Source organism: Athene noctua, unplaced genomic scaffold (genome assembly GCF_965140245.1).
Source record: "Athene noctua unplaced genomic scaffold, bAthNoc1.hap1.1 HAP1_HAP1_scaffold_50, whole genome shotgun sequence".
NCBI classification, from domain to species: domain Eukaryota; kingdom Metazoa; phylum Chordata; class Aves; order Strigiformes; family Strigidae; genus Athene; species Athene noctua.
In genome coordinates, this window is record NW_027437544.1 from 145,918 (window position 1) to 167,649 (window position 21,732).

The 21,732-nt window shown below is 51.1% G+C and overlaps 1 protein-coding gene across 1 annotated transcript in view; it reads right to left on the reverse strand.

Annotated features, from left to right (window-relative positions):
- Nucleotides 1-16,938, reverse strand: part of LOC141954990 (hydrocephalus-inducing protein homolog) — a 96,945-nt gene extending 80,007 nt beyond the window's left edge. Inside the window, 5 exon segments of the mRNA XM_074895067.1 lie at nucleotides 4,973-5,107; nucleotides 9,088-9,207; nucleotides 10,123-10,248; nucleotides 12,007-12,138; nucleotides 16,801-16,938. Coding sequence (XP_074751168.1) covers nucleotides 4,973-5,107; nucleotides 9,088-9,207; nucleotides 10,123-10,248; nucleotides 12,007-12,138; nucleotides 16,801-16,938 — 651 coding nt within the window.
- Nucleotides 16,939-21,732: the final 4,794 nt, after the last annotated feature.

The following is a 21,732-nucleotide window of genomic DNA, read 5'->3' on the forward strand; positions in this document are numbered from 1 at the left end:
ATGGAAGGGATTACAGCAGTAACAAGAACCCGTGATCATCCCCACCGCAGATGATCAAAGGCTCCACTAAGCACCCACTGTGCCACAGTACTAACTCCAATCCCAGCAACACAGTGACCTCACTGATGCTGGCCAGGGAGGGGATGCTCAGGTGCCTTTTCAAAAGGACTTTGCCACGTGCACGACCAACACTCAGTCTTTGGTGAAATATTTAACAAGCTGGACATGGGAATTGTTTTAATGTCAGGTGAGTTTAGGGTAAGTGTGTAATTCCTACCCTTTCCCAGAGCAATATAGGGACAAGGCTGGGGTCACACACCCTTAAAAAGCTAGCTGATCCATCTCCCAACCGCAGAACTGGCTCAGCTCTACACCCAATCTACTCCTGCAAGATGCCTGACAAGTACTTAAAAGCACTAACAATTCCAGCCCTGCCCTCAGCAGCCTATTCCAGCTCTACACTAGACTTAAAGAGTTCTTCCTGTGCCTAATCTCAGGTACATGAAGGCAAGGCTAAAGCAACAAGGATTTGGCCTCAGAGACAACCATGACCTTGAGAGAGCAAACTGCCTCTCGCCATTCACGCACAGGCACGTTGCGTGCCGAGCCCCCTCTCCAGGGACGCCCTGGGACGCTGCATCCCGTACAAGGCTGGACTCAGCTCTTCAGAGTGCCCTGACCTTCAGCCACGCTCCGTGACCCACCAGAATGGGACCTTGCACCAAGCTGAACAAAGCCTCAGGCCAAACCGGGGGAAAGCCAAGGGAAGAGGGGTGCCAGGCAGAAGCTGGCTGTGCAGGCTGCTGTGAACCCACAGTCCTGTGAGCATCTGCAAGCTGAATAACCCTCCCGTGGGAGGAGATGGGGGCTGCAGATCTCCACTGCAGCACTGCCCTGCCTTACCAGCTCTGCTAGGCATTTACTTACAGTCTACGGGTACAGCTGGAACCAATTCACAGCCTTGTTTTACTTTGCAACTGCAAACCCTTAGACGGTTTCAACCCAGGTTTCTAAACAAACATGCCTGGGTGAGAGAGGGGTTGCATCGCTTCCACACTTTAAAGTTTCTTTTTAGACCCACCAGATTCAGTCTACAGATTTTCATGAAAATACAACTTCATCCTTCATACAACTCCTCTCCCAGTTTCAAGGAAAACACCTGTCACTGTACGATGGTTCCTCTTCTCCTATTCACCTTCGAGAAGCAATAAGTTATAAGCTCTGGCCTGCGAAGTATCACCACTGGCATTTGAATTTCACCCAATGAAATTAAAGAACCGCTTGTGTCTCAGAGGTGTCAGTTCAGGCTCTTTGCAAGCTCAGGTTAACGTTAATTACTGTCACAGTGACAGCAACCTTCACTGCCCAGCACACCAGCAAACGCAGGGGGCGGTTTTGCTGTGAAACCAACCCTAAATACCTCACTGAACCCATTGCATCAGACAACTGCAAAGAAGAGATCCTTGTAGCACGAAGTAACGTAGCAAGTCCCGCAGGGAAAGCTCCCTGCTGAAACCAGGATATCATAAAGGCTGGAAAAGAAGGGCCATTAAGAGAGGAGAGACTGGAGGATGAAGACAGCTTCCCATGAGAAAGGGTGGCCCTTCTCCTGCCTTCCTCAGCCACCAATTCACAGCAGGCTTTGAAATTGGTCACTTGGCTCCAGGTTCATTTTGCACAGGGCCATTTGCCTTGATTTTCTGCCCCTTTCCTCCCCTCAAAAGTCATCTTAGAAGGATACCTGGAATAGCTTCAGTGTGCTACCAAACATCTAACAGCGCCCGACTGAATTCTAATTTCAGTAATGCAATAACTCATCAGCCTGTCATAATTCACATTAACGAGCATTAATTCAGTCTCCACTGAGCAACAGTAGTGAATTTGGCAAACCTTACAGACTGAACGTGTATTGCTTGAATATATTGTATTGCTACAGCAAAAAGAGCGAGAGGACAAAACAGAATAAGCTGTGCTATGTATTCATATGCTTCTTGCTTCCTTCTTCCTTTAAGATAATCTATTAATAAGCCGAAGGACACACACAAAGGTAGGTATTCCTGTCTATTGCCAGTCAGTGCCACGATGCTTTCCAATTAGGCAGAGACTGTCAGACCATAACGCAGCTGAAGCCCTAAACCCGAAATGTGTACGACAGAAGCAGCAAGAGTAACTACCTGGAAACGCTGACCCACAGAAAAATTAGCATTTCTTATTTCTAAGGAGAGTGCCAATAAACAGAGACATGTCAGCTCTTTATTTACCTTCTGACAGTCCCATCCTGTGGCACATTCCCAAATGACTGCAAGACAATAGGAAATTGCTCATTTTTCAAGCAAGCGCTATATGGCACGTGGCATTTCAGCCACTAACAACTCACATGGCCCTTTTATTTAGGGCTTCGCTGCAATTTTACTCCCTTGAATCAGGAGTGACTTTGCTGAAGTCAGACTTACCCCGGGGAAGAACAGATTCAAACCAGCTCCACAGCAGGAGTGCCCAGCCCTGGCAGAGGGGTTTGTACCTGCGTCCCAGCTCACGGGGTTATCCGCCCTCCCTGCAGGTGATGGAGCAGCAGAGGGGCAGAGCCTCTTCAAAGGCAGCGCTCGTCAGCCTTCCACAACTAACACACAGGTGTTCTGCGTGCAAGCCACTGCCAGCCCAACGCAGGCGGCTCTGCAGAACCATTTCCCAAAGCCTCTTTGCTGAGGGGTTTTCAAGGCGCCGTGCACCTCCTGGCTGCGCTGTGGATGCGTTTCTAGCTGAGCTACGGCACTCTGGTGCTTCGCTGGCCCACACTCCATCAAGTATGAGACAAAATGCTCAATTCGTACAAAATTCTGATTCAGCTGTATAAATCCCCACGTGCTCCTCGCTGAGCAGCAGGCATCCCTCTCCCCATGCCCTGCACAACCCCCAGTGCACCAGAAACCACCGGAGTGTCGCTGAAGCTCTGCTGGCAGAGCTCCCTGCTCCATACACTCGCCAGTTCAAGGGCAAGACAAGGGACAAAGTATTGGACATGGGGGTTCTTGAGGGCTCTCTCACCCCACTTGTATTTGTGGTGATGTTCACGTGTTGCTCTGCTGCCTCTCTAAACTCGAAGAGCAGCACTTTGCCCTTCACGGGCACCAATATACCTCTGCCACCCCCCAAAAGTACACTAATTAATATGAATAAATCAGAGTTTGAAGACACCGGTGTACTTTGCAAAGCCTACCTCAATGAGATTAAGCTCTTGTGTCACTTGAGTAGTTTGGAGAACTGCCCTAGGACAACAGAATTTTAACCCTAAATATTAATGATGTGAAATTATTTCTCATCCCTCCAAAGGAACAGATTATTTCACAAGCGTGGGGAGGTAGGGACCACAGGGCATTTTCTCTTCAGTTTTCTATATCCGTGCTGTTTGAGGATAGGACAAAGTGTTAAATTATATCTAAGGAGCAAGTGAAAGATGAAGAAGCAGGTACGCCCAAAGAGATCTTGCACCGCTGGCCCGGTGCAGAAACATCTGCTGGCTCAAAGCTGTCCCCTGGCCTCGTCTCTCCAACAAAGCCATGCGAAGGACAGTGCTAAGAGGTAGCAGGATGGTGGTGAAAGGACTCAGCCTGCCTGTCCTTGTTTCCCTGCAGTGCTTCCTCCCATCCATGCCAGGTATTAAATTCTTCTGCACCAACAAGCCTCCAGATAACAGTATGGACCCTTCACATCACAGCACTGAGAATCAGACCTGCCAGGGCCACAGCACTGACGTGCAAACCTCTAAGCAAAGGCACGGCGTGTTTGGCGTGGAAGAGGTGCCAGCTGACAGAGCAGCCACAGTAACACGCGTGACGGCCACAGCGCAGGCTCTGGGTAACGTGTCTGCCTGCAGCTTGTACCTGCCCGTTTATTCCCCTGTGTGCTCGTTCAGGCAGATGTCTCAAAGCCACCTGCAGCCCAACAGCCTCCTGCCGAGTTAGGGACATCTAGAGCTCAGTGTGCCTGTGCCAGGCTGGCTCCCTGCCACCTGCACAGCGCTCCCTCTGCCCCAGCCTCCCAGCTGCATCGCAGACAGACAAGTGTCCTCAGGGACAGCCCAGCTGCAAGGCTTGAAAACAGAGGGGATGGAAAAGCACCATCTTTGCTCCAGTCCAGGGTGAGGCAGGGAAGTGGCTGCCCGATGGGAAACAGAAAAGCTCTCTGGATCTATTTGTTCCTCTAGTATTTTCCACAATAATTAAACCCCTACTGTTGGGATGAGATGGTCAAACATCAATACCCCACCCTGCCATTTTCCTATAGTTCCACATGCATCTTCCCTCACGAACACTCAAGAAAGCGCAGGGAGGGAAAGCACAGCCCGTCAGTCCCTGCTGCAGCAGCTAACAGCATCCTAACAGACCAGCTGCAGACTGCCCGACCACAGCCTGGAGCAGACCCCACAGCAGGCTGTGGGCTATAACCAGTGCGTAAAATCCGCCATGACTTCAGACAGAATGTTCTGCTGTCTCGCTACCGTGGCCAACACGCAAGGCATTAAGGTGACTCCAGTTTCCACGGGTGGCAGTCCTCCCTCTGATCAGGCTCACTTTAGGTCCTCCAAGTAACAAGTCACTTTTAAACACACCTCTGTATCTACCGTTAGTGGAGCAAACCCATAATCACACAGCAGTGGACAGATACCAGAAACCAACACCTCGGGAGGCCGCCCCACTACAGACGGCACTCTCTTATCTCTCAAACCAGCAGACATGACATTAAATGTTCCATCACTGAAGGACAAAAGTGATCTGAAACATGTAAGAGCCTCCAGCCTATGAGAGCATAATCTTCCCCATGGGGAAGGAGTTTCCCCTGGTTCTAGATCCAGGACAACCCCACTGGAACCAGGACAGTCCTCAAAACCCACAGCAGATGCCCTGTTCTGAATCCAGCCCAGCAGGTTCAGCTTACACTGAAGGCACCGACCTCTCTGGACCTCCAGTCTCACCTCGTTCTCCTCCGGGGTGAACAGGACGCGGAAAGTTGAGCACATGCCAGGTGCTACTTTACAGCACACACCACTGGGGCTGGTCAACTTGAAGTAAGGCGACGGCTCCAAGACAACCTTCACCAGCCGAGGAACCTGCAGGGAAGACAGGAAACTATGATTTTGCCACTCATACGGACACATGAGGAGAAAATACCTGGCCGTGCCCTGGGGACATCCCTCCTTAACCACTTTTCCAAAGCACTTCTAACTCTTAAGGTTGTCACAACCCAGACTGGAAGCCCAGAGAGTCGCAACAGTTCTGTGATCCCCTTGGGTTAAATTAAGGTGAAACGACACCAAGTGACCGGTTAAAATGTTTTACTTGCGGTAGAAAACAATTTAAACTTGGAAAAGGATAATAAGCAATGTGGTGTCTTACAAAGGGAGAGGGAGAGGGAGAGGGAGAGGAATGCGGATCAGCACCCCTGGATCCAGCACTGTCTCAGGTCCGACCGTCTTGGCTGGTGGGTGCAGACACAACAAAGTTTCTGTCCCCTTTTCAGTTCATCTTACCAGCTGGTTAGCACACTTCTGCTTCTGGGGCAGAAATGCTCACCTCTTGTCAGGCCTTGCCACCTCTTCAATGGCGACGGCACGAGGCCGTTAGCAAGGCCAGCATGGTGTCTGGCTGACACAATGGAGCCACACGTACCGGGCTTACACAGTGCGGCCAGTGATGAGCGGCCTTGGTGCTCGAGGGGAAACTTTTGGTTTCACTCAGTTTCCCCCCTCTGAGGTCCACATAAGGCATTTGTCAACACAACTACAAGGGAGTGGGGGGGTGCGGCCTTCCATACACTCCCGCTCCCTCAGGTGACATTCCTTAGACTAATCCAAAGGCCACAGCTGGTCCTGGAGGTTTTCTGTGTCGATGAATGTTTGAGGCATCAATGCCTTCAGTTCCTTACAGAGGAATACACCGGGATGGAATCCATTCTGCCAGGGCACAATAGCATATCAACCAGCCCAAAGAACCTGCGGGCTTCTGCCTGCACACACCCAAGCAGTCACGCCTCTGGAGGGGGATGAAATACCCGAAGGCAAAACAGCACCTGCTATACTGGGGGGAGGAAGAAATTCACTTCTAACATACTGGGTTTGAGTGGGGCAGTCAAGCTGCACTGCTACAGTCACGCAGGCAGACCAGCAAGAGGAGACCACAGACACTGTGGCCTTACTGGGAATAAAAGGAAACCTGGAGAGCAAAAGGAGGAACATAGGAAGACAACGAGACAAGAAACAAGGAGATGGCTTAAGGGAACTTAGAGCGGGCTGTAAAGAAGCAAGGGAGAAGCCAAATACACTACAGGGAAAGGCTGATGCAGAAGAAGAGAGCGGTCAACTTGCCAAAAATGATGGAAAGCCACACAGCCCCCCAGGCTGGGCCTATCAATTATGGCCTTCAGAGGCATTTTCTGCCTTGAGATACGTGACCAGCACTGACTCACGGTGTGGTTTCGTTGTTAAAAGCCACTCTCGGCTCTCTGGAGGCTCTTGCTGCCTGGTGCCTGTAGCCAGGCAGCTGCCAGTGCAGGCAAGGCAGATTTCTGGGCACTCCTCCCCACAGCCAGGAGTCCAGGCAGGTACCCTGCTGCAGGTTTCTGCCCTCTGGGATACCACAAGCACAGACACAGCAAAGAGGTGTTTTCTAACACACTGATGTCAACGCCTGAGCACCAAATCTCGTCTCAGGAAGTCTAAAACAGGCAATTTTGACTGACAAGCAGCTTCACTGATAAATAACCCATGTGAGGCCTGGGCAAAATGGAGGTTCTTTCTTCACCACCCGCTCGAGCCCGATAACCCACGGCCAAGGCAGTCCTGACATCTCCAAACACCCTTTGCTCCCAGCAGTGCCCTGGGACAGCAAGACCCAGGAGAACATTTTACACTGCAGACAAACATTTTGGTCACCAAGACCCTTGGGAGATGAGCTAAGACCTTCAGCAAAAGCCACCGAGAACATCGCTGAGAGTGGTGAGGAGCAGCCTGAAGACAGAAAAGCAATTTTACAACACACAGGGAAGAGCAGTCACTATACAGCAGAGCACTTCTCTATTTGAATGACTACAGAGCCTCTATCTGGAATATACACTTTGCTGTTAGCTGGATTTTTTATGGATCAGACAACCTGAGGCGACCAAGCAGTACAGGTCAGCGTGATTTGGAGGGATCTGTGAAACTGGTGAGAAAACTTCGAGACAGAGTACAGTGTTGCTGGACATCACCAAAAGCCAACAAAATTAGAATATAAGCACCTCTCTTGGGATTATCATCTCTATGTTTGTGTACTTCAATACGCCAAGGATTTCCCTTAAAGCTGATCTTGCTTTTCCACCAGAGCTGTCCAATGGCTGAGGACTTACTAGCTGCAAAACTAATTCCTTTTGGAAAAAATCAACAGCTCACACATTGCCTCCCCTTTACACGGCATACAAATCACAAGGTACAGCTGCACAAGTTTATTATTTTTTACTGGGAATAGCAGAAATGCGGATGCAGATGTTGTTTTCCACTTGAGGAAGCATGAACAGAGCAAACTGACTGTTTGCCTGTTGGCTGGTACTTGGCAACGACAAATATTTTGAAGTGCCTCTGGATAACGGAGCAGCTGAAGCCCAAAAACTTAATGGGAACAAAGCAGAGCCATAGGAACCAAGAGAAACTGAGGCACATTTAAACTAGGAAAGAGGATACCTACAGCAAAGAGTGCCCAGAATCAGTGTGGACCCCATGAAGGGTGTCCCTTGGACAGGGGCACCCACGCTGCTCTTTCCAGTACTCCCAAGCTAAACCAGGCCAGGAACGGGGCAGGACTCTCCAGGAATAACTGACGGACCACCCTGAAACTGTCTTTGCCAAAGGGTCTTCCATTTTCAACCATGTCCCTGTCAAAACCCGTTGCCTCGGAATATACTTTGACTTCTCTTGCTGTTCCCCCACCTGCAACATGCCCTGACAGATTTTTTTGTCCCCTTGTTTGTTTTCACACAAGACCGGTAGATTTGGAGGGGGATTAATTCACGTGCTCTCAAGTACACGTCCATCTGCCCATCCTGCCCTCCTCTCACATACACATCTTCTTCTTCATTACAGAACAGTATCTTTAATTACACCTTTCTTTTTCGGAACTTTCTCTGCTTCCAGCACACTCACTCTTACGTGTCAAGAGAAACCCTTGTGTGTACGATGCTCTCTCCCAGAGCACTTTCCCACTCAGCTCCTTTCCTCTCTCCTGTCTTTTCCCACTAGCTGCTCTTGGAACGTGCCTCATTCAAGCAAACATTTCCCCTGCTGAAATTCAAATTTTCCTCCTTATAGTGCAACAACATGGCTGACATTTTTCAACTTCTCCCTTCTCAACTTTTCTGGGAAATCTCAAAATGATCACAACTTTTTCAAGTAAAGGTGGAGACCTTCAAGAGAATATTACTCTGGATGTGCTGCGGTTCTCCAAAGGGAAAGCAGAGAGCCACGCTGCTAAGAGAAAACTGAGCAGAACTGCATTAAGCTTAGCAGGAGCCTAAAGTGATGCCGAAGGCCTCCCACCGCTTCTGCTAGATCAGTCCGTTTCCCCTGCTGCTTCAAAACACCCTTCCTGGAGTGCTAATGCCACTAACCATAACCTCCTCCAGCACGAAGTGGAGAAGGCTCAAGCCCTGGGCTTTGACAGCGAGCTGCACAGAGGCAGCTGAACAGGCTGCGAGAGGCAGAGGTGCCCTGCCAGAAACCGAGACTAACCAGGGAGCCACCAGCACACGGTGCACACTCGAGAGAAAGCAGGAGAGAAGGTAACAACTGTACAACCCCCAACATCCCCATCAATGCAGGGCTTTCAAGGGGAAGGACGCTGACTAGAAAAGCTCCTTTGCGTTAGATACCACCGATGCGTGGCCAAAATCAGGGGGAGGATTCCCAGCATGGGAAGACTTCCACCGTCTTGCAAAATAAAGGTGGTGAGACATGTTATTCTGGGTGTGCTGTGCTGCAGCAGATAACTTGTTATGCTGTAAACCACAGGAATTACACGGCTCTCCCAGCACAGTGTTAAACCTCTGCATCCCAGCACTTACCTTGTCAGTGTTCCTCAGAATCAGTGGCACTTCATAGACCTCGAAGGGGACGTAGTTCTGAAATACCACCTCTGAAGGAAAAGGCTGAAACAAGCTCTGGTCCAGGTCAACTGCTGAGAACTGGAGAGGCAAGACAGAGCGGTGAGAGGAGGGTCAGCTGCTGGCAGAAAGATTCACGACAGAATCCTACACCGATCTCCAGTGGAGTACAGTCTCTCGGTGAGTACATCCGCACAGCTCACGCTAGGGAAACAGCCCCCCACCTCTGTTCTGAGCTGATCAAAAGTTTCTGGACCACACTAAGCAGGCTCAAGCTAAGAAGCTCTTTTGGCAGGTGTTCCTCCAGGTTTCCTTCTCCAGAAGGCAAGGCAGCGCTTACTGCCAGCAGAGCCCTGTGCTGACGTGGTCACACAGCTCCAGAGCCCTTCCTGAAGAGCCACCAGCACTCATGGAGCAAGCGAAACCCAAGAATTTACAGGAGATATCTGTATATCTGGCAGCCTGCAAAATCTCACACCCTGTAAAGGTCCCACGCATTGTTCCAACCCAAAACATTCATGCACTTGGTTTTGTTAAATCTTTTTACAAAGCAAAACAAGTAATCACTATAGGCCCTCAGCCTTCAAAGGCCAATGCTGCCACCGTCAAAGGAGTCCCATGACCCCAAGCATTTGACAGTGACTACACCAAAGCACGAGGTGGCTATTTCACCAGGAGGATGGAAAATGGGAAGCTCGGGCCCTTGTGGCCTGCCCCTGCCTTCCCCCAGTATCAGCTAAACTCCAGCAAAACCCACCAACTTCAGCAGAGGTTATTTATATTGATTTAGCACAGATCAGGACTTCCAACCTCTCACCAGGGAAAAACGTTCTACCTTTCCCCAGCAGAAGGAACTCCACCACCACCAGCAGTTTGAAAAGACAACAGGCCCTAGGCGCTGAGGTATTCAGATGAGCCAGAGGCACGCCTGTCACAAACACACACCCTCTTCAAATGTCACATCAAACAGCACGGAAAAGGGCAGGAAAAGGCTACCTTGTGATGGGAGGCTTCTCCCATGTCTAGAAGCTGGGTAATCCGGGGCCGCCTCATCTCCCGGGTGCTGGCCAGCCTCTGCTGGGTGGTCAGAGACATCTCCTTCAGGAAGGCAGAGGGAGTCAGCTGAAATGCAAAACACCAGCAGAAAGGATTTACTTTTTTTTCTTTTCTGCAGGAAGGATTTTTGTGTTCAAGTACCACTGATCAATAATTTGTGATCACAGCCACTAGGATAGTCCTGGAAGTCCTGTAAATTACCTGCTGAAATATTTAACATCAGTAAGTTAACGATATAGAGCTGAATACACACGCTCCAAGCAAGTGGCTCTGTCCCTTTAGCATCTCCTTCATGAGGTGATGTGACACGTTCGGGGATTTCTGCTTTTTGGGTATTTGTCCCCTCTTGAGTTTTGCTGGATTGAGCCAGAGACCTTTGAAGAGAGCGGGGAGGAGTTATCAGAAATCCCCTAACTCCACCCTTGCACAGTGCTCACACCAACTCGCAGGTGGAGATGGCACTGCTGGGTGAGTCAGAGGAAAGCAGACGAGCAGTGTTGTGCCAAGACAGAGGTGGAGAGGAATGGGTCCAAGTTTTCGTTATTTCTTTTCCATCAGCACTTGCTTCCTCTCTGTTCTGGCCTCACAGACCCCTCCACAGGAGGATACAGAGATGTCTCCTTGTGTGATGGTTTGACTCTGGCTAAATGCCAGGTATCCACCAAGTCGCTCTATCACTTCCCCCCCCCCCTTCCCTTTGTTTTCTCAACAGGGTAAAGAGGGGAAAGAAGATAAACTAACCCTTGTGGGTGAAACAAAAGCAGTTTTAATATAAGCAAAGCAAAGCAAAAGTCCGCGCGCGGAAGCAAAAGCAAACAGATTTATTCTCTACTTCCCATGAAGAGGTGATGTCGGGCCTTCTCAGGAAGCAGGGCTCCAATACACGTAGTGGTTGCCTCGGAGGACCAAGGGTGACCCCCACCCCCTTCCTCCTTTCTCCCAGCTTTATACTGAGCAGACGTCATATGGTATGGAATATCCCTTTGGTCGGTTTGGGTCAGCTGTCCTGGCTGTGTCCCCTCCCAAGATCTTGCCCACCCCGTCCCACTGGGGAAAATATCAGAAAGAGCCTTGGTGCTGTGTAAGCACTGCTCAGCAGCAGCCACAACACCAGGGTGCTATCAACACCCTGCAGCTCCCAGCATAAACCACAGCACCGTGAGGGCTGCTATAGGGGAAAACTGATTCCAGTTCAGCCAGACCCAATACACCTTGACAGAGCCTCAGCACTGGGTCACCTCCAGTGAAGGGAGCTCCAGCCAGCAAACGGGACAGTTGTGGGTGGCAAGGAGGAATCGCCCTGAATCCCCACTGCTGTTTGCAGGGCTGCATCTGTGCTCCACACAGGACACGGGATGCCATAAAACAACTCTTTTGGAAGCTATTCTATCTGGGACAGCCGTGTCCTCTCAAGACTCCAGGCGGTTTGAGCAGCCCACCACATGCCCAGCAGCCCAGCGGTGTGGCCAGGGCAGCACTGGCAGGTATGCCCCTGTGACAGGAGATGTTACTGCCCACACAGCAAAGAGGAGGGAAGGCAGCACATTTGTGCTTCAGCTGTTCCCGTGCAAGGCCCAGTACATTCCTTTATCTCGGCTCCACTGGCACCTTCAGGCAAGAACCTGGACTTCCCCTGAAGCAACACAGCCCACCCCCCCGCACCATGACAGCCCCCTCCAACAGAAGTACGGCAGCAAAGAGGTGGGGAGTGGTGCCTGGCTCCACAGCGCCCTGACAACGGGAGGGCAAGGCAGAGGAGGGGCAGGGGCAGCTTCCCTAAGGAGCCTTAGCCCAGCTCCTACCCGGCCCCCAGCAGGTACTTACAGGCACACGCCGCTCTGCCTCTCTGACCAGCTTCGGATAACAGCGTACTGCCACCTTTCTCTGGAGTCCATCAGCCATTTTGGGGGATCCCATGGACTGATGAATCTTGCCAGTGGCCACGACTAGGAAAATCTGGAAGGAGTAACAGGGAGACTTTAAAAATCCAGAATCCCATTCACGGCAGACCCAAAGGATACACCTGTGTCTCCAGGCTGTGGCATCCTTCCTAAGTGGAGAACATAAGGCTGCCTCACACTGTTTCGTGATTAGACCATAGGTAAGTGGCAGAGTTAAGATTCATAGAAGTCAAACTCCATAAAAAAACTCCCTGAGCCAAAACAGACTTTAGCTGTGGGTGCAGTCCCAAGAGCCACAACTATTTGTTTTCATGAACTTCAGCTGTCAGCTGACAGTGAGATGCACCAAGGGTCCCTTCCAGGAGCCTGATGGAGAGTCCCCAGCTCCACATACTATCATTTACTGCTGTGGCTCCTGCCTTAAGTCTTTACAGTACCGTTTTCCCCTTGCCAGCATCCGATCTCTGCTATTCTGGCTTGGCAACTTTGCATCTCCCTTTTTATTTACTCTTTTTCTGGCATCCGGACCACAGTTCAAAGAACCGTTTAAGCTGGAAAAGACCTTTAAGATCATCGAGGGCAGCTGTAGACCCAGCACTGCCAAGCCCACCGGTCCTTTCCCTGGATGTACGCAGGAGCTGCTGCTCAGAAAATCACCTACGGGTTTCAAATGCAGGACCGAGGGCCCCTGCCCCGGGCACTCCCCTGCCCCAGGTACCCCCCTCTCGCACAAGGGATGCCCCCAGCCCCGCGGCGTGGGGCAGGGGGTGTCAGTGCCTCCCCGAGCTCCCCCGCAGCCCCGGTCCCTGCTCCGCCAAGCTCCCAAGCCGCCCCGCCCGCAGCTGAGCCACCCGGGCAGCACCGGCACCCAGAGCCACCCTCCGGCTTTTGGCCGTGGAGGGGACGCAGACACCGCCCCGCAGCATCCCTCACCTCTCTCACTCCGCGGGGGCTGTGGGGACACACTCACGGGAGGATCCCCACTGCCAGACTGGCTGGTATCCCCACTGCCAGACTGGCTGATGCCCCCGTTGCCAGGGCAACTGGGCATCACAGCCAGCCCCAACACCACCATGGCAACGGCAGGGATGGGGGGTGGGGGCTGGGGGGGCAGCTCTGTGACATGGGGGCAGAGGGCACAGGGATGCTCAGTGCCCAAAGCCCCCAGTGAGCACAGCCAAGGCCCTGAGACCGCCTCCAGCACACCGCCCGGCTCCAGCACAGCCGCAGCCCCGGGTGCGTCACCCCGGCTCGCAGCAGCGGCTACAGACAGTCCCGGCAGAACCCAAAGGGCTTCTCCCAGCTTGAAGAGAGTGAGCCCACGGGCAGTGTAGGGTTAATGAACTCTGCTGCGGAGAGAGCCACATACCACTGGGGAACACTCAGAGGGGCAAAAGCACCTGCAAAGCCACTCACACACAACCCACAGCAGTGCCAGCACCCCGCTCCACTCCTTAGGGAGGAGCTGCTTCCCTCTCCCCGCTTGCTCCTAACCCGGATCCCAGTTCCACCAGCTCAGCTGCTTTGCTGCCACCTCACAGCTCCCAGCCTGCCCCTAGCCCTGCCACAGGCAAACACCGATGCACAAACCAGCACAACCACCCCTGTCCCTCTCGGGGACGCCGTGTCATAAATTAACCCTGCGAAGCGCAGCCCGACAGGCACAGCACTAACTCCTGACCGGACCCCGGCTCCCCCCACGCCCTCACCCAGCAGCTCCAGCCCCCTGGGCTCTGCTCAGGCAGATGCACTGCACCCCAGTGCCTCTGCCCAGTGCCCTTGTGCAGGGGCTGGCTCGGGGATAAGAGGAGGTCAGGCCTTGCTGAGCTTGGCTCAAATCCCTTGTGTTCATTTCAAGGCCAGAGATGCTTCTGCAACCAGGAAAACAGGACGGCTTGGCTGCCTGGCAAGAGCACAGAGGAAAATGAGCCACGGTCGGGCCACAAACACACACCAGGGCCTGCTGGCACTTCTCACCTTCCCCCCGCTTCCATGACTTTTGGAACCCCATTTACAGGGATGATGAACTAAATCGCTATTAATAGCCAAACTCTCCTTTGTTACTCTTGACATTTTTTTGGTGGGAACAGAAGGAAGATAAACGTCACTCAGCTGCTTCACTTCACGAGAGCAGCTGACCCGACGTGACTTTGTGACGGACCTTACGAAGTGCTCAGAATATTATGAACAGCCTTAAACCCAGGGATCGCTGCTGTGCCCAGTGTTAACAAAATCAGACCACTTTCCTACTTTGCAAACCAACAAAAATCAGAGATAAACACGTACAACATTTAGTAAGCACTACTCTGGACTAGAAATCATTTTCCCTCCCTTTCTGGCTAACTGGATCAAGGAACAGATGGATTTTCCCACTTATCTTCTGGGACGTGAAAGTCCAGCACCCTCAAACACAGCTCTACAATTTTTTACATCCTGACATTGAGTAGAATCACAGATCATATTCCCTCCCGCTTCCTTCTGTTCCACACCACCTATGCAAAGATTAACATTCCCTTCCCCTCGAGTTTGACACACACCCTGCAAGCAAGGCAGTAACCTCACTCCTTTACTCCAGAACAGCTGCAGTGTTGCACATGTCCGAAGGACTGGGCCTTTACAGTTCCAGGAAAGGACAAGGCTGCCAGTTCCTTTTGTGTTTGCAAGAAACCCCAGAGCACAGCCCTGTCCTATGGACACAAGGCCATGCTGCAGCAAGAGCTGGGATTAAAGGCCTTCAGGGCCCGAGGGGGCTTGGCAAAAGCTGTGCTGAGGATGCAGCTGACGTGAGCACTTTGATATGGCCCTAAGGCACCCAAATCCTTTGTGCATGTGTCTGACAGCTTCCCTTAGGACAATAAAACTGAACAGAGCTCTGATGAGACTGTGCTGACAGGGACGGGAAATTAAGAATAAACAGCAAAGTGCTTAAAGGACATGAAGAACAAAGAGGCCAGTTCATGCAGAGGCACAGCTCCAGGCCTGGACAGACCCTGTGCCTCTCACTGCGCCACGTGCCAGAGCTCTCGTTTCAAGGGACCCCACGTCACTCGTGCCGGAGCAGCAGCGCCAGCCTCAGAGCTGTCTGGTACCAACTGATCGCCCTCCAGACTTAAAGGCTGGGGATAGATGGGCACACTCTGCCCTACAATACACTACACCCAGCTGCTCTTGTGGGGTCACAGACTGGGTGTGTCTGAATCTTGCTTCAGTATGCACAATCAATCCTCTGTCTTCTTCCTTCCACAAAGATCAACCATCTCCCTCTGGAGTAGTTGGTTAATTTGCCTTTCTACTACACTTTGCTGGAAGAGGAAGACACGAGATCTGTTACAAGTGAGACTCAGGATGCTGTTGAACAATTTTGTTCAGTTACATCATCTTGCCCTGTTCAGGATTAAGCAGAAAGGTCACGTTTCTTGCCTAGGAATCCCCTGCTTAGCTATAATTACCATATAAACAGCATCTCAAGGGAGCCAGGAAAGGAGGAGAATTTCCAGGATGAATCTCTTGGCCCTCCAGCCCACTGCTAAGTGGCTGAGTGCTTTCTAAATCAAATCTCGCTACCCAGGAAGCCTCACCTGTCACCTTGATATTCCAGACCCTCTGAATTTTATCACTTTGGTACTGTCATCCTGCAATTTATTACAAAAGCTCTGCCATAGTTGAGAGGATGAATAGGAACCCAGTGTTACACCTTCCTGTCATTTAATGAACTTCAGCTGTCAGCTGACAGTGAGATGCACCAAGGGTCCCTTCCAGGAGCCTGATGGAGAGTCCCCAGCTCCACATACTATCATTTACTGCTGTGGCTCCTGCCTTAAGTCATTACAGTACCATTTTCCCCTTCCCAGCATCCGATCTCTGCTATTCTGGCTTGGCAACTTTGCATCTCCCTTTTTATTTACTCTTTTTCTGGCATCCGGACCACAGTTCAAAGAACCGTTTAAGCTGGAAAAGACCTTTAAGATCATCGAGGGCAGCTGTAGACCCAGCACTGCCAAGCCCACCGGTCCTTTCCCTGGATGTACGCAGGAGCTGCTGCTCAGAAAATCACCTACGGGTTTCAAATGCAGGACCGAGGGCCCCTGCCCCGGGCACTCCCCTGCCCCAGGTACCCCCCTCTCGCACAAGGGATGCCCCCAGCCCCGCGGCGTGGGGCAGGGGGTGTCAGTGCCTCCCCGAGCTCCCCCGCAGCCCCGGTCCCTGCTCCGCCAAGCTCCCAAGCCGCCCCGCCCGCAGCTGAGCCACCCGGGCAGCACCGGCACCCAGAGCCACCCTCCGGCTTTTGGCCGTGGAGGGGACGCAGACACCGCCCCGCAGCATCCCTCACCTCTCTCACTCCGCGGGGGCTGTGGGGACACACTCACGGGAGGATCCCCACTGCCAGACTGGCTGGTATCCCCACTGCCAGACTGGCTGATGCCCCCGTTGCCAGGGCAACTGGGCATCACAGCCAGCCCCAACACCACCATGGCAACGGCAGGGATGGGGGGTGGGGGCTGGGGGGGCAGCTCTGTGACATGGGGGCAGAGGGCACAGGGATGCTCAGTGCCCAAAGCCCCCAGTGAGCACAGCCAAGGCCCTGAGACCGCCTCCAGCACACCGCCCGGCTCCAGCACAGCCGCAGCCCCGGGTGCGTCACCCCGGCTCGCAGCAGCGGCTACAGACAGTCCCTCGCTGACCCCGTTCCACTCTCTGACCCACTCCTGGGCCTCACCATGCCTGGAGATGGAAAAGTCCTCAGACAGACCCCTCTCTCATGGAGCTCCCTGCCCAGGTACACGGGTGCAGCTGAGACAGGGAAGTGCAGGAGGACCAAGTCTCCTCCAGGCTCCTTTGCAGTGACCGGCCTCATCGGTTCCAAGAAGACTTTCAAGCCAGCCACAAAATGAAGCATCAGCCATCGCCCCCAGGGAACACCCACGCTTTCAAAAAGAGAGCCCAGAAGCTGAAATTTCACCACTGTGCATGCTCAGGACCATGGAGTCAGAGGAGCTATGGGGTTTATATCGCTGCCCCCTCTCCATTCCTGGGCTGGGACATACCCACCTCTGCTCCCTCAGGGACCCACAAGCCCCTCTTCCCTTGCCAACACTCTCCCTGCCCCATGACCTCCCTCTGCTTTCCTGCACAATGTCCAGCTGTCACCAGTAAGCTCAGCTTGCAGCCATCATTCCCAGCTCACACTTGGCTCTGCTGGCTGCCTGCGTTTCTGACTCCAAGAGGACACATGTGGGGCAGCCCAGGGCGTGGAGAGGGGATCACAAAGCCCCAGCACAGGCACTGCCAGCTTCTGGACACCAGGACCAGAGCCCTGGGGGTGACACAGGCACATCAGAAACATCGGTCCTGGCATCAAGCGCTGCACTCACCAGATCAAACCCACAGAGTAACTGGGCACAGCTGGTGTCTTGCAGGGGGCACGGAGCTGCAGCAAAGGCAAAGACAAAGGCTGCAGTGAGGCCCCAGGGCGAGGAGGGCAGTGCTGGCACAGACACCTTACACCGTCCATGGGAGCGTTCCCTTCCCCCGTTTTAACCCATGAAGGAAGAACTCCAGCGTTCAGCGAAGGGACTGACTGCAACACTCAAAGCCTTTTAGATGCTGTCAAAAGGTTTCCTACCAAATAACTGCAGTGAGATCACTTACCCAGCTGCATCATCATGAAGTCCCAATCATGAACTCCCAAACAGGCAGCTCATAATCCTCTCTAATCCAAGCAGGGTTTGTACTTGTTTTCTTCTGAGAAAGAAGGGAATAAAGTTGGCTCAATGGATACAGAGAAATGATTACTTGCTTTGAGACTTATTTACTTATAGCACAATGCTTAGCAGTTTATTTATTTACTTATAGCAAGTTATAGCATTACTTACAGTATTTTTGAATATTACTAAGAATCTTGCTTGCCCTGAATTTTCCCAAGGACTACTGTGTCCATCAAAACTGTGAAAATCTACCAAGAACCGCTGTGTTCAGCAAAATATTATGGTTTTGTCCTTGGGGAACAGGAGTGCTCTAACTTGTCGGGTCCTGGTAATGAGTAAAGATAGCCAGGTACGGACGACAGAAGTCCCACTGGTTCTCTTAGTTAAGACAGAATGAATAAACCAGCTGGAAAACACTAATTATTCAAGAAAATGGTCAAGAGAATCTGCGCATGCTCCGGGGAAAAGTACAAGGTGAGGAGGACTGTGAGCCTTCCTCCAACAGACCCCCAGAGACGCCCACCAGGAGGCAACGGGCAGGTGCAAAGAGAACATCAGCTGCTGACACCAGCCTCTAGACCTCACCCAGCCTCACTTATGCATACGGATGTTTGTGTTATGTAACCCAATGAATATGGATATCCACACTCCATAAGTTTCAGGTAAAATGTGCTGTTATGGTGCAAGCTTTGTGCAGAAATCCCCTTGCACCCCGGCGGCAGACTGGTGCTTTATAAATCTCTCTGAGTTGTAGAGTCTGTTTCCGCGAATCAGGTCAAACAGAAATTCTGGCGTAAAACTGGGGAATTCGGTGGTCAAACATCGATCTGGAGACCAAGGGCCATTTTGGGGTGAAAAGGGGGGGTTTGGGATTGGGGGAACTCACCCTGCAGCACCCAGGTGAGGGTGGCCCCAGTGATGTGGAGGCACCGTCCCCCACCCCCACGGCGTCCCAGCACTGGTACTGGAGGGGGTCAGGGCTGAGGCTCTCGGGGTACCCCTGGGGCAGCAGCACCTGCAGGGGGAGGACAGGTACCCCTGGGACCCCCAGGAATCTCAGATCCCCCCTGCAACCCCTGCACTTCAGGCTGGGAAACCTAGGAGAAGCAAAGGTATGTAACTACTCAAAGTTTGAACTGAGATTCTTGATCACCTAGAAAGTTGCCTTTAAGAATATTCTGGAGTGCTTTATTCCTTTTTTCTTTTTATACTTTAGAAATACTTTTCGGCATTGCTGGATCGTGCAAAAGCAGAAGCTGAACATGATGAGCATTATTACAACGCTATCACTGTAACAGCGAACTATAACCTTGCCAGAATCTGAGGCGATGTCTGAATTTCATGAAGCAGAAAATCTCTATAAAAACATTTTAAGAGACCATCCCAATTACGCTGATTGTAAGAAACATTTGGTACTTTAGTTTCACAGTCCTCCTTTTAATATCAAAAATTCTTCCCATTTACAGTGTCTTCAGGTCACCTTATATCTGTCTTTGCTTCTTTTCAGAGTAGTTTTGGGGCTTACCTACATGCTATTTCCCTACCTTTTCCTTTTTTGAAGGCCTGCATCATCCTTATAGTCTAATATTCAGCTTTAAGCCTTCTAATTCTTGGTAAATCATACTGTACTCCAAAAATCTAGCAAAATTAGCTTATCTAGACTTGCATGCCTTTGCTTACTTGCGCCCCACCCCTAACAAAGCCTTAGTACCTCAGCCCTCGTGTGCAATCAAGGCCATCCACTTGATACACCCAGGCTTTGCAACCCTGCCTGTGTGGGTGGAAGCAGAGACCCTCTGGGAGAATCATTTTATCTCGGACCTTGGCCCTCCTCCAGGGAAGAAGAGCTGTTGAGGGTGTTAGCACAGCTTCTATGGCACATCCTGGTTTTCTTCCTCATTCTGCTGAGACGGGGAGTCTAAACAATCTTAAACTGATGGTGCAAGGCCTGCACAAAAACAAGGGGAGGCGTATGGGACTGTTCACAAAAGACATACCAGGTGCTGATAATGTTGCCAGGCGACTATCCCCTAGCCCAAAGAGAAGTTTCTTATGGTCCTTGAAGTTGTATGTTCCAGCAACAAATCATCCTAGATTCTAGCACAAACGGGCCTGGCGGTTTGGCCAGGGCCCAGGGAAACAACTGAGACTGTGCAGAACGACAAGGTGAAAAGTTCATCAGCGAGGAAGAGGAGATACTTCATCTATGTGACCCTCGCCCGTAAATCTGCGACCACCGAACAAGGCCAAAGGAGCTCACTGCCCAGGCGCGAGGGGAGGAGACCCGATTGCCATGAGGAGCGAGGGGGGCGGGGTAGACTCCGTGTATGTACAGGCGTTCTATGAACATGCACTGTTCTGTAACACACGAGCCGGACGGGAGCTGCAAACGGTGCGCATGCTGGTGGTGGAGCGATCCCCCATGCGCCCGGCGCTGAATAAACATACCTACTTTATAACTCCAAAAGTTATAGAGTGATTTCTCCGCAAAACATTGCTTTTCCTCTTGCCCTCAAGTAGCTGACCTGTGGTATCTTCTGCAAAGGCAGGGTGGTAGCCCTCGCTCAGCAAGCTGCAGCACACAGCGTGCCCCAGCCTCATCTACAGCCTTTTCCCTGTTTGTTTTCTGCTGTTGCCTGCTGACTGATACTCTTCCTAAAGGCTGTGGAGACGGGAGAGCCGTTTAAAGTGATAAGAGAGAGTTCCTCCATTCTTTGAGGTTTCTCAGTCGTCTTTAAGTTATGAAACTAATGAAAAACATTCATATTACTTTAACTGTCAGAAATCTACGATTTCTGTATCAGCACTGTGGATGGACATTCCTCTTCACAGGGTGTGTCTCACGGTGAATAGGGTATGAATGGTGTCTCGATGTTTGCTGTCCTTGGCACACCAAGAAAAAGACTGCTTTTGAAATTCATGCATGGCCAATATTTTCTTTGTTTGAGATAACTTCAACCTGTTTCCTGATTTTTATTTTCTTTTCCATTTCTATTTTTAGGCTACTTGCGCTTGGGAGCTATGGCTAGGGATAAAGGGAATTTTTATGAGGCTTCTGAGTGGTTTAAAGAAGTACTTTGGATAAATCTGGTTTGTAACCCTTTAAGTGTTTACAGTTAAAACACTTGAAATACTACCTTCAAATTTTGTTTTCCTTTTGTTACGTTTTGATTTTGTTCATATAAACTAGGGGAAGAAGAAAAAAACTACTGCAATCTGCTGTCTGTGTGTTTTGTTGTTCTTTTCTAAAATTCTAGTTAAGAAAACAGCATTTTATTCTTGAAAAAGTAACCTTGCAAGGGAAAATAATACTTTTGCAAATTGCATTTTTATTTAGGACCATCCAGATGCTTGGTCTCTCATTGGCAATCTTCATCTGGCTAAACAAGAATGGAGTCCAGTACAGAAGGAATTTGAAAGGATATTGAAACAGCCCTCCACACAAAATGATACTTACGCCATGCTGGCTCTTGGCAACATCTGGTTCCAGACGCTACATCAACCCGCAAGGGACAGAGAAAAGGTAATGGGCGTCTGTCTGTCCTGTGTGTGTTTTATTTATTTAACTTTTGCAGGCTCTTAGCTACTCAGAGCCTTTCCTTGATGCCTGTTTGGCATCTTGTAGGCTGTCAAACTTCTGGGTAGATCTTTTAATACCCCATTATAGACATGAGGGATCAACTGAGGTACTTCATTCTGCGGGAGAAGCGTCATCAAGACGGTGCATTAGAGATCTACACACAAGTACTCAGAAGTGATCCAACGAATGTGTATGCTGCTGATGGCATACGTGAATATTAGACTAATTTTCCTTCAGAGGTGATGATATTCTTATGTTTCATGCTTTAGTACAGAATTGTTTTTGCAGGGCCTGAATGCTATGTAGTGGAGCACAGGAAAAAATGGCTTTCATGTGCAACTTATGCCACTTAGTTTTTAATGGG